General features: G+C 35.8%; 1 protein-coding gene across 1 annotated transcript in view; it reads left to right on the top strand.

Moving 5' to 3' along the window:
• Positions 1 to 12,358, top strand: part of LOC135073053 (uncharacterized) — a 44,045-nt gene extending 31,687 nt beyond the window's left edge. Inside the window, exons 7-20 of the mRNA XM_063967064.1 lie at positions 2,780 to 2,912; positions 4,743 to 4,872; positions 5,305 to 5,469; positions 8,943 to 9,130; positions 9,406 to 9,582; positions 9,650 to 9,824; positions 10,045 to 10,223; positions 10,302 to 10,369; positions 10,446 to 10,535; positions 10,626 to 10,774; positions 10,981 to 11,137; positions 11,282 to 11,528; positions 11,611 to 11,745; positions 12,141 to 12,358. Coding sequence (XP_063823134.1) covers positions 2,780 to 2,912; positions 4,743 to 4,872; positions 5,305 to 5,469; positions 8,943 to 9,130; positions 9,406 to 9,582; positions 9,650 to 9,824; positions 10,045 to 10,223; positions 10,302 to 10,369; positions 10,446 to 10,535; positions 10,626 to 10,774; positions 10,981 to 11,137; positions 11,282 to 11,528; positions 11,611 to 11,745; positions 12,141 to 12,302 — 2,155 coding nt within the window. The 3' untranslated portion in view covers positions 12,303 to 12,358. The remainder of the gene's footprint in view (positions 1 to 2,779; positions 2,913 to 4,742; positions 4,873 to 5,304; positions 5,470 to 8,942; positions 9,131 to 9,405; positions 9,583 to 9,649; positions 9,825 to 10,044; positions 10,224 to 10,301; positions 10,370 to 10,445; positions 10,536 to 10,625; positions 10,775 to 10,980; positions 11,138 to 11,281; positions 11,529 to 11,610; positions 11,746 to 12,140) is intronic.
• The last annotated feature ends 804 nt before the right edge of the window (positions 12,359 to 13,162 follow it).

Genomic DNA, 13,162 nt, shown 5'->3' with positions numbered 1-13,162 from the left:
ACTTATCCTTATCGTCTAACTGCGTTGACACAAAACAGAGTGACAATTCGCGGACTTTTGTGTGCACTTAATAATGTAGTAATAGACACTAATATTAATCAAAATAATAGTATTTTGAGCATTAAACGTAACATTGAATTTATTGTGAATCGTTTTCTAAAAAAAATATTTTATATGTCCTTCTTTATATTAGTTAAAATGAAGAGAGATACTAATTATACTACACCCAAGTGGATGTAAACAATAACTTTAAACACAAACATGTTGAACATACATGAACTAATTTATAATTAGTCACAAAAATATTAATATAAGTAGTTGTTTATTGACTTTGTTGTATGTTTTGGTGGTCAAAAGTACGTTCAAACAACATTCTCTATCCTGTGTGACAAATGTGTCACATTAATTTATTGTTCATTTATCTAGAACTGAAAATAAAGTGGACATCAACAATAAGATTCTCTTGCCCGTTTTTCATTTAAAAAAATCGAAACACTAAAGTTACTTTGTGTACAAGATCCTCCAATAGTATGACACAATAATCAATATAATATTATTCACCCATGTTCTAATGTTCGTCATACACATGTAGCATCAAGTCCGTATCGCTTAATTATAATTAATGTATCTTACTAATTTGCGGTCAATGTTTGCATTAAAACGCACAAGTAGTAGATTAGATCTATAGAACACAGTGCTAGATTATGTTAAGGAAAATAAACATTTGAATAGGTACCTACATAACATTGGACAATTAGGTTCGATTATTTTAGGCTTAAGTATCAATATTAAATTACCTATTTCTTTAGTGCGTATGCTATCAAGGTTGTATTATTTGTATGCCTTGAGAAAGATAATCTTATAAAATCATTAATTTGGTCGTCACTGCAGTAGTAACAGCAGGACCCTCTTTAATCCAAAAAATTATTACACATCAAGCTAATGTAAAGATACGAAATAAGTATTAATGTCTAACTATAGTCTCGAGCAGCCAGAACAAATACAAACGCATCTAAATGTTTAACAAAAACATCAAATTAACAACCCTATTTATTTGTTCTATTAGTTTGTTATACAATCTTATTCTAGAATCTTCTGCGGAATAATTGAGCCAATAGATCAATTCCGCTGTGTGTATTGGAACGATATGCTCCTGCGCAGGGCCCGATGACTAAACACCAGCTGTTATCGGCGCTGATAAGCAACAAAGGCGTTTATCCGAGCGTCCCGTTTCACATGCACCCGCGTCTTTAACGGGAATGTGATATCAATTTGTTAAATATTGGAGCATAATTTATTGGGAGATAAACTGAATATTGTTTGGCGAATAATTTTGTTTTTTTTTTTATGGTTATTTACTTTGGATTATTATGTTTTTGAATTTGATCCTTGATTCCTGTCGGTCAAATTAATGTCAATTTAGAAATTTCCTAATGTTTATTTCCATTACTTGCATTTTCATTTGTGGTTTTAAATGTAATTAATCTATGTTATGTGGTTGTTAAAGACGATATTATGACCCATTATCAATTAACATGCATTTTTAATCCGAGACTGTGTCAAATATGACCCAACTGTTAGTTTAATATAATAATTACTTAGTATAAATGATAGATAAAGCAATTAACAAAATAATAATATCTGTCCACTGTAGAAAAGAACACGTAAGTAATGAGCATAATTGTTATATAAATTATATTCTGCGCAATAAATGTATCGCATGATAAGGTTAAACGTCAGTTTTTCGCAAATCTCGCAAATATGTTTCTGATAAATTTGTGCTAATAGGTGATGTTTTTTGTTATTTATTAGATAATATTATGATTATCTTCGGCCTTGGGGGTTAGAAAGCGCAAAACAAAGATTAAAAGCTTAGTTTTCCTGATATCCCGACACGTTTTTAAATGATACGAGTATTACAAACATTATGGAAAACAATAACATTTATGAATGAAAAACATGTTTATTGAAAAACACGTCGGTCGACTAGCTAGATTTTCTTCCAACTGCCATGAAGAAATCATTATATTTCATCAATATGTCTGTAATTTTTAAAATCTAGGTAAAGAAGCTGTTGTAATTTCAATGAGTTTAGTTTTCCAGTTTCAATTTTATCCCAGAATATTCTAAGCAATGTTTATTAGTTTTAAGATCTGAAACTTATTCTTTTCTTATATTCTTATCGTATTAGTATAGGTTGCAATTAATTATTTCATTAGAAGTCGGCATAGATGTCGACCCCGTTTCAGATAACGCGTGCGTGCGCGCAGCCGTTTGACGTCACGGGCCTTCGATAGCGCGAGACAACAATGGTTACTGACCCCTGCTGTAGGTCTCTTGGTTTAAATTGCTAATTATCTGTCAAAGATATTTCGTTAACCTTTTCGTTGAATTAACAATATTTTTGGTTGCACAATCAACGCGCATCACTACCGGGTTTCGAATGTTTTTATTCCCGCGATATCTCCATCTGCGTAGACTAAATAATTTATGGAACACATTAATCTGACCTATAAACTTTACTCGACTATCTAGAATCCCGTCGATTAGTCCAAATGTTCTGGCCTATACACCCCGCGCTGGCCAAACATGTTGGGACTTGGGAGGGCTAGTAGTGTAGTAGGGATAGTGAATCTTTTGACTATTTGCTATCAACACCGGCACTGCTGCTGGTGTCACAATCTCAAGACTTGTGCCATCTTTTGCCTTAATTTCTTCATTGCCATCGGTATTACCGCTGGAACAACAATCTTAAGACTCCCGTATTCTCTTGTTCCAGGCGAGCCAGCGAATTCCGTATCTCATACAGCGACGTCCGCTACGATGAAGGCGACACCTTCGAGCACATCCTCAGCGTGACGTCACACAACGAGGCTCTCCTCGCGTACTACTACCTCGACAGTGATAACAAGGTGCGTGCTTTATTGAATTAAAGTCATTGAGTATGAGAATTAGGTCATCGAGACCAAAGTAATGGATCTAGGTCAAAAATTTGCTTGATAAAAAAGTAGCGGAACCACACTGGTTCACGAATGGAGACTAGCAAAAAAAGAGGAGGACTCCCAACGTGCTCAATGGACAGACGACTTCAAGAAGATAACTGGGGAAATAAAAAAGCGGGATGTAACAATTCAAATTATGTAAATAATGACAACGTCTACAACTTGGTGGGAAAAATCTCACTTTAGCTTACGGAGCTTGCATATTTCTCTACATTTCTTTATAATGCCATAAGTTCGAAAGAGCCGTCTATCCAAATCGGTTAAGTGGCATTACTGGATCGTTTAAAAATTGTCTTCGATTGCGTTTAACGAAGTAGGTCGCTGTTACTTAAACCGGTTAGAAAACTTACAAGTCGAGTCCACAAGACGTGATCTATGGATATGCTTCTCAGCGGACCCAGCTTAAAATGGCATATTTACAAATTGAAAAAATAGTTTCTCTGCTGATAAATCAATGGGGTTATTATGTCAATAATGTCAAAGCCAATAAGTAAAGGACGTCTAGATGATAGTGAGAAGCTATAAAAGTAATTACACACATTTACGCGCAGATATTAGTCCATATTAAGGGAGTATTAAACAGCCATACTTGACCCCTTTTATCTTCCGCCAGTGGTCCCGCCCATGACGCGAGCATCGCGCGATTGTGTACGACGGGTTATCGTCTTATCGTATATTATATGTTTATGTTCTTTCGACTGATTTTTACGCAACGACACTTGCATAGAAAGCGTGTAACGTGAAATAAAATAGCTAAGACTAAACAAGGTGTATTGACGTCATTTTGTAACGTAAGGTCATCTGGCTAAACTATCTCATCACGGGCAAATAGGTATACTTACTGGGCAATAGCGTCATGGAAGCATAAAAATGGTTTATAGGATCCTAATCGCAGCAGCAATAACGCGATATCATCTTGAATTCTTGACGTATTTGAATCGTATTACGTTATTTGCCAAATACATTTTGTTATCTTTATAGTTCGCCTTTGACATTCAGGAGTAGTAGGTTAGCTTCCTATCACCGAATTATTTTAAGAATACATCTGTAACTATTTAGTGCCTTCATCCAAGTACAAATCCTAGACTATAGGTACAGTTAAAGATGAGTGCAATAACTGCTATAAAGATAAGTAAAGCCCGTAAAAGTACCAAGGTTAAAAAAAGATTAAAAACTTCATTAGCGTTGCATCACCTAAGTGTCGCTTTAGTTTTAAGATCATAAATTCATTTTAATTGCATTTATAACTTTAATTACATGTTCACGATGAGGCAGAGTGAACTTTGCGCCTAGAAGGGAATTGCGAATAATTAAATATGTTTTGCAGCTGCAGTGATATGGAAATGATAGCAATCTCTTTGTTTTGAAGTTGTTTGTCGTTACATTTTGTGAAATTCGGTGACACATATGGCACACAAGTAATACATAAAGCTAAAATGTATTGAGTACTAATTAATTTACTAATATGTGTATAACATGAATTCTAGATTCTTGATTAATTACACTTTACATTTCCCAAAACCCTTTACCGATACAAAGCTACCCTAATATCTTAGTTCGCAATCATATTTACGTGGAGCTTTCCTGGCTCAGTCAGGAGCTTATGTATGATCGGCTTACTACAGTCCACCGCTGGACATAATTTACCTACCGGTCTGCTGTTGGAATTTGTATGGGAGAGTGAACTTTTTTTACATTCTAACCATTATGCATTATAACCTGGGTATATTTTGTTAACAGATGAAAATGACAGAGATATACGACGTGACTGACGCAGACACAGAAGCGGTGCAGTCGCCTATGGAACGAGACCTCAACCACCAGTTGGAGTTCGACAACGACTGGTCCGCAGACCTTATAGCGGACAGCGGTAAGTTTGGGGCACTTTGCGGCTCTAAGTGATATAATATACAGGGTGTTTACAAAGTTTTTGAAGAATAAATCGGTAATCTGTTAGAGAAATCCTAGAGGACACCGATTTGATATCATTGACGTGATATTAAGTTTCGACCAAATTAACCCTTTCGGCAAGTTTCTAACTTTTAGTTAACAGTTAGAAAGTAAACCTTAAATAATGTAGAAAGGACAATGAAATCTAAACACTTTAAAATGGGGTAATCGTCCCTGATAAGATAGCTCGATACTTAATAAGTTTATTGCTTCCATAATAGTATAGAATAGGCATACGCTCCTGATAGAATAGGCAGCATTATGTAGACTAAAATACTGTATGTAAGAGACAAGCTGCTCAAGATTTAAAGATTAAGAAACGATTCGATATTCATATACCAATCCTTTTCAGACGAACTGGACATCCAAGGCTTAGACGACGACGACGACCTAGCCGACCGTAATATCTTCTCGGACCCCGAGAGCGAGTGGGCCGGTCGTCGGACCCACTCTAACACCTCCGAGAGCGACGGAGAACAACCGGAGTCCGACCAATACTCGGTAGGGCGGTCCAATTGTTACGTCACTTATTCAGAATGAGCTAATCTTAAGTTTAACAACTGATGGGATACAAGATGTGGACGTGTTTGGTCATATAAATGTTGAATGTGTTCATTGAATTTCGACTTTACTAGTTGAGAAGATTCAAAATATTGTGGCATTATACGCCCGATTAGGTACCTGAAATCCAATGACTGAAGTGAAATTAATGATATGTGTGAAGGTGATAATTGTGACATCATTCAGGACATAATATAAATCGTTATCGCAATAGCAATTAGCAATTAATCTTGTTATTAAAACACATGCAATGTATTTTTAAACATGACAAATTGTATGAAGAATATTGCAAATAAACAAAATCATCCAGTAAAATACATGCGTAATTTAATTTTAGCTACAGTGTTGCTAGTTGTTGTAGTGTTTCAAAAGTTGAAGAAGTTATACAGGGTGTACAAGAAAACGGAACTTATCTAGGCTCACAGCAATCTTTTCCGTCGTGAAAAAAATAGTTTTCTAACTAAAACCAAATGTTACATACACAACAGAATATCGAGCATAAAATGTTGAATTTGAGATAAACTTACTCCCCGTCAAAAGACTGTTCTGTTTTGTTAAACGACCAGTATAACTTGCTAAATAGTTTTTGAAATTATTAATTATTATATTTTTTTAATGATATAATCAAACAATTTGTTTTTAACTTTGCACAAAACTGGTTTCACTTAATTGCAGATCAATGAACTCAATTAAGCGACATGACGTCAAAGAGGCAAAAAGTATTGCGTACATAATGGCATGGTCATTAAAGTCTATACGTCATGTCTTTCATGAACATATTTACACTACCTGGCAACACTGGTAATTCGGCAAATGTGATATGCTACAATTACTGAAATTAAGAAAACCGAAAAAACAGGAACGTATAGTTTGAAATAATTTATTAACAACTTCAGAATCTACTTTGTTATCGCATAGTGTCATCATTTTTAGTTTTAAGTGTGTTATGTAAGAAATGTATGCCAAAAAGTGATTATTATTATCAATGCAATTACTATTTAAGTGCACCTTTCAAAAAATAATACCTGCTACATAATATTATGACTTGATTACTTTTTACTTTCTACCCTATTCTCTATGGTCTTCAAAGACATTATTGTAAAATAATGTATTGTTAAAAAATACGGATATAACATTGGTACCTGATTTTTCGTCTTACCGAAATAATGCTAAATATTTTTAGAAATCTAACGAGCTATGGAAACTCTTTTCTTTCTTTCTTCTTTCCATATCTCTAAAAATAAAAAAAATATTAGCCAGTATTTCGATTTGAACTTGCACATAATATAGCGAGAGCATTGTTCATATTTTCCTTACGACAGTGTATTGGAAGGTGTGGTTTATTATGTAGCTTCTATTTATTCAAATTATTATAAATTACAATGTGCACGCACATAAGTTTTCGTCTTGCATATAATGTATCTTTTAGTCGTGCATACGATGTTGACGTCAGCAATCGCAGAAAGTATTTTTTTGAGTCGTTAAAATGCGAACATAAGGCATAGACAACACAAATTAAAATAGTCGAAACTTTTACAATGACCATTGCGAGTATTAGTTTGCATTGTTATTAGTAAGATGACGAAAACTTATCTTGCGCGCACTTTAAGTTGTAGTTAAACTTTTTAATGTTATTTTAGGCCAGATTCAGTGTGTAACTCTAATGTGATATCACAATAAATAAATATTCTTAATAATATACAAAAAAATTAAAGTTTAGAATAATTGTTATTGTTATGAATAACAACGAGCTTATAGAGATAGCGTTGTTAAAAAGAAAAAATTGAAAAAAAAAGTGATCATTTTAGATGCATGCCTTTATGATAATGATTTTTGAAATGATCAGTTCGAAATGTTAAGTTTTTATTTTTATTATTATAAAAGTGATATTTTAGAACTGTATTTTCATTAACGACTTAATATCAGATAGAGGCATTTTTACATGCATCAATATTGCTCTCTCTGTCTAATCTTGTAATACTTGTACCTACCAAATCATTCCTTGTTAATATATCAATGTTGTTTTTTATTGTGAAGGTAGATTTACATTAGATCGTGCATGTTAAGTGATAAGTCGCTATCGATGGTTACACAGCGCCCCTAGCGGAAATATCAGACGATAAAGTAACGTGTCCACAAATAAACAATATTCTTTTCATAAAACATAATTATTATTATGTACAGTATTTCATTTTTAACATTTTATATTGTACGAGTAAAACTTTGTCATCATAAAATAGTTTTTGTTACCATAAGTTACCTGCATATTTCAAGTTACGTTAAATAATGTTTACTGAAGTATTGTTTGTTATTATAGTTGTAAAAACTCAAGACACTAATTAATAAATTGTATTTTTGGTGCAGTCTGTACACACATTATCTATATTTAATTATAATTAAGAATCATCTTAAATAAATGCAAATACTTATAACTTTTATACGGTTTTGTACTTTTTAATACCTACGTATGATGGCTGCGCTAGTTTATATAATTTGTATTTAAAATAAATGTCACAAATATTTTTAATAAACATACATTATTATAAAATTTTGAGGTTTCATTTTGTTTTGAACTTTTTAAATTCCCCAATATCATTTAATCGATCAAAACTTTTGCTAATATCTGACATAATATGCAGGAAGAGTTAAAAAGCCACCCTGTATTTTTCAGTGGTTCTTAAGATCTATTCTTACTAAAGAGTTTCATATAATTTGTGAAGAAAACCTTCCTTGAATCAGACTGGCACTTCTTTGCAACAGTAAAAAATAATAACTCGCTAAGCTGTCAATGTCAGATCGGTTCCAATTTTAAACCCTGTCACTTTTTGAGCAAATATTCAACAAAATCATATTTTATTAGCAAAAAATTTTATCGCTGACACTAAGCGAACGGCCGCGTTTTTGTAAAGTATAATCACGTACGACCGGGTAGTTTTTTGATGGTTTATATATTTTTTTGAGCAAGATGGTTGGCAAGGGGGTTGAACCGAAGAGTAGCCGGATCTTCCATCAGTGCTATTTGAAGTGCTGTAAGCTTCAGAACCTGACTCCTTTGAACAACGTCATTCCCTCGGGCAACGGAAAAGTGTTAGACTTCTGCGTGGATAGAATCAGATACGTGGACTGGCCGCCTATCCTCAATGCGCTCAGCTGTGACCTGAGTTTGCATTCCGTTTCTATAAAATGCAGGCAGCAAGTAAAGACCGGTAAGTGACTTAATACTATTATTATGTACCGAAAAATTAAGCTTCTTAAGTGTTTTAAACTAACTACCAAGTATCCATTCAACATTTTCTCAAATTACTTTGTGGAAAATCACGCTCAATGCTCATTGAGCATCAAATAAAAATATCTTGCTTATCTAACGTCATAACGGCTCAAGAGAAGCTGATAAACTTAACAATCTCTTTTTTTACTCCCTCATCATAGTACTAGAGCATATCGACTGCGAGCGTTTGGCCAAGACTGTGAACAAGCGCGCGGTGATCCTAACAAACTTCATGCTGACCAACCTCTTGGAGGCGACTTCGCAGCTGCTGTCAAACACCACACTGCTAACAAGCCTACTGCTGGAGGGTCTACCGCTGAAGATACCTTACCTGAACCCGCTGTGTGAGGTAAACCGATTAAAGAAACTTTGTTTTAGCTCTAGCAGTCAACCAACATAAGTCCTCTGAAGGTTAGGCTAGTATCAGGAGGCGTAACGATAAAAACGGATCACAAGTTATTCCAGCTGACGAATTTACGTGCCCGTTGCTAATAGCATCTTATTTATTGTAAAATGAATGATATTTTCAAATCATGATGAACTGACTGCACAACTCATCTGATAAGCAACCTCAAGAAGCGTTTGACACTTATCTGAAACATGACCATTGACCATACTTTGCAGGCCTTACTAGCCAACAATTCTCTCCAACACTTGTACCTGCCACGATGTCTGATCGGCGACGCGGGTTGTCTGGCGGTCTGCAAGGCAGTGCGGTGTCTGCCCAATGTCCTGACGCTTGACCTCTCGGGCTGCGAGCTGACGCCACTCGGCGCGGGGTATATAGCAGATTTAATTAAGGTCAGCATTTGAAAATTATCTTTTTAAGGAGTAGATACAGAAATGAACACTAAACTTTTGTCTCCAGTATCAAAAGATCCATCGGTACAGCGAAAACTGGATCCACACGTTGCGCTACCGAATGCCAGAGTTGGATACGATGGCAGGGCTTCGGCGGATCACGTTATGCGGCAATACACAGCTGAACGATTTAGGCGCAGCGAAACTTTTCGAGGTGCTGGCTGACGATTTATGGATCAAAGGTGATTCGAGACTCCGTAGTTTTGTAATAGGTAACTCCGGACTTGTAGTAGCTAACTCCAGACTTCCAGAGTTAACTTAGCACATAGTTAAAGCTATTGAAGAAATGGGATCGCTGCTCGCATCTTGCTTTGGATAAAATTGTAAATAATAGAATAGTGCTGAAATGTTCATCAAATATTATCCGAGTTTTTGTTTAAAATAAATTCATATTTTTTCCAGCTGTGGACGTTCAGAACTGCGGCCTGACAGAGCAGAGCGCAGCCACTGCCTTGCATATGATGCAATCGAACACCACTATGGTAATACTAGACATAAGACACAACGCCGATATTTGCATGGAGTCGCTGTCCAAACTGCGAGCTGCTCTGAGGGAAAACGAGAGAGGAGCGGGAGGACAAGTTAGTAGTGTTCACTGTATTAAATTTGCCAATGAAAAAGCGATCTCCTTTAATAAATAATATGCACTGTACTTTTAGTATTCATGGCTTGGAAACGTGAGCGGGTGTTCCATAGACGGCAGATCGGTTAAATCAGTTGCTTCCAAGTAAGTAACAAAATGAATGATTTTTGATTAGCACCATTTCCACGGAATACATTTATATCCGAATTGATGATTACAGAAATGGAGTAATAAAAGACCGCATCCCGACGATTGGAAAGAATATCCCAGCTAAATTCGTTACTAAAGCTAATGTAGTTAAAAAAGAAAAGTAAGTTCCTATGATTCGTTACATTAAAATGTCTTTATTGGACTTTATAGAACTGTGTATGTATGTACAAATACAACAAAAATGTTTTAGGGAATATGCAGAAGTATTGGAAGAGCAGCTACAGGAAGAGATATCACATCGACAGCAGCTCGAAGAATTGAATCTTCAGCTTGTCGATCAAATGAAACAGCTCAAGCAACAACAGATACGATTATGGGCGAACGGCGCCACGTCTTCAGGTGAGGAATTATTAATTTTATATTTGAGGCAGTAAATATTATGACTAATTTAAGTAACTACGATAAAATCGTTGCTATCATCACTCACTAAAATCTGATATTCCGTTAGGTTATCATAAGTACTGATAAAGATCTTTTACCGAATCTAAATGAAGTTATAGACATACAGAAATGTTGTCATGGCATTATCTAAAGATTATCACCAGGTTCGGAGCAATCTTTCCAAGCCAGTTCCCGGTCTGGAGACCTTTCAAGCAGTTCTGGGTCGACCAGTTCTGTGCCCATTGACCAGAACACGCTATCCTACATACAACAAGCGTTCAAGGACATCTATGCATTTATCAAGAACAACCAGTGTCATGGGTAAGTTATTTAGATGATTTTGTAACTTTTACAACGGATGTTCAAGAGCAATCCAGTAAAATTAATTAGAAACATTGATTTGATATTACACACATCATGCGACATAATTTAGATTCTCAAAATCCCTCATTAAATAAATTTCAGGCAATGTCTCCACGAGACGTCAAAAGAGAAAGCGCTGGATGAACATCCAGTGGAAGAGGTGATAGCTGAAATAACGGAAATTGAAGAGTTTGAGACGAATGAGCTCCGCATCAACATTGTGCCGAAGAAGGCACAGAGTTCCCACCAGAAGTTGACGGAGAACACTAACAAGAACAAGATGACGAAGTCCGCGCATTTGTTGGGAGATACACAGCGTGCGGAAAGACAGAGAGACAGTGTAGAGATGGTAAATTTTACTTTTTTCTTGATATTCTACGATCGATAAATAAAGTTGCAAAGTAACAATTTGAATACTTATTTATTTACAGAAACCAGAGATGTTCGAAAGGCACATGGGAGACACGAAAAATTCGCACGGTGAAGAGAGCACTACAGAAGAAATGATAGCATCGCAGGTCAAACTCAAAAAGGGAAAGAACAGCAACGAACATAATAATATCACGGTAAACTTGATTTTTATGCAGGTACGAATATTTTGATACCGTACTAACGTAGTCTTGTCTTGCTTATACCGTACTAACGTAAAATCTTATCTTGCTTAACGAATCTTTTGTTTTTATAAAATTGTTTAATTAAAAATTCCAATGGATCACGCTATAGTATCAAGTAACCGCGTGGCGTGAATTGTTATGGTGCGTCCACACTGGGCGAATATGCTTGAGTGAGCAAGATGTCGAGTTTGCCTCGCGAGCATATTCGCCCAGTGTGGACGCACCATTAGAGCATAGCAATGATGTTCGTGGGAAGCGCAGGATCGATGTGGAAATCATTTGAAAGAGGCCTTTATCCATTGAACTTTACATTGCCTTTTTTTAAACGAAACCTATCTCCTCCGCAGAACGGCAGTATATACGCGTCAAACAAGGGCAGCTCGTGTAGCAGCGTGGTAAGCGACTCATCCGACACGCTAGTCTCGCCGCGAACGCAGCGCGCCGCGCCCGCGCCCGCGCCCAACCCCCGCGAAGCGCTCTACTCCTCCACAGACGAGGACAGCGACTGACTTTTGTACAACGTTTACTTTTAACACACGTTTATGTATGGAGAATTAAATGATGCGTTTGTAGACGACCGGTTTTTATTTCAACTGACATGTCACTGTATCCTTTTACACGCACACTAGGCCTGTTTTGTTCCCTAGATCCCAGTAGTTTATTATAGGCTGGGATTTTTATATCTCCCATTTCCATGGAAGTAATTGTTCCATATTTGTTTATTTATTTATAGAAACCAACAGCGATACATTGAAAATGTTAGCTAAAAATGACGTGAACGTCAGAATGGCGGGTGTATGATCACAGAAATAAATAAAATAAATATGATTAATTAATACCTGAGGTGTACCTTAGTGTACCTTTAGTTATTTATTTTGTACTTCCCTAAGACGGGAACAATTACGATTACAAAATGAGCCGCCAACCTGATATCAGGTTGGCGGGTGTATGCTGAAATTGGACGAAACAGGTAAGTTATGGTGTTCTATTATTTATCATTTAGTACCTGAGATGTACCTCACAAATATATTAATACGAACCAAATGCGACGAATAATTAACGAGAAAATCGATACGAAAAATTTGATATCCACCATTTTCTTGATGGCCACCATTTTTCATAAGAAGTTATAGCCCGACCAGGAACATAAAAACCCTCGCCATGTTGCGGAAAACTAATGGTACTAATTTCTTTTAATGGCAACAGTAACTGAAAACTTCATTGTCATGTCACCTTGCATGTCAGTCTATTGCTGTCAAAGTGTAAACAAACTTTATTTTAAATGTGCGCAATTGATTTTGTGAATTAAATTGCTAAAATCTTTTTATAGTTGTGAAAGAAAAGTGGTTCACAATGTGTTAAAGTATTT

The sequence above is a fragment of the Ostrinia nubilalis genome, chromosome 7 (assembly GCF_963855985.1).
Source record: "Ostrinia nubilalis chromosome 7, ilOstNubi1.1, whole genome shotgun sequence".
Taxonomy (NCBI): domain Eukaryota; kingdom Metazoa; phylum Arthropoda; class Insecta; order Lepidoptera; family Crambidae; genus Ostrinia; species Ostrinia nubilalis.
This window is presented reverse-complemented; position numbering and strand designations above follow the sequence as displayed.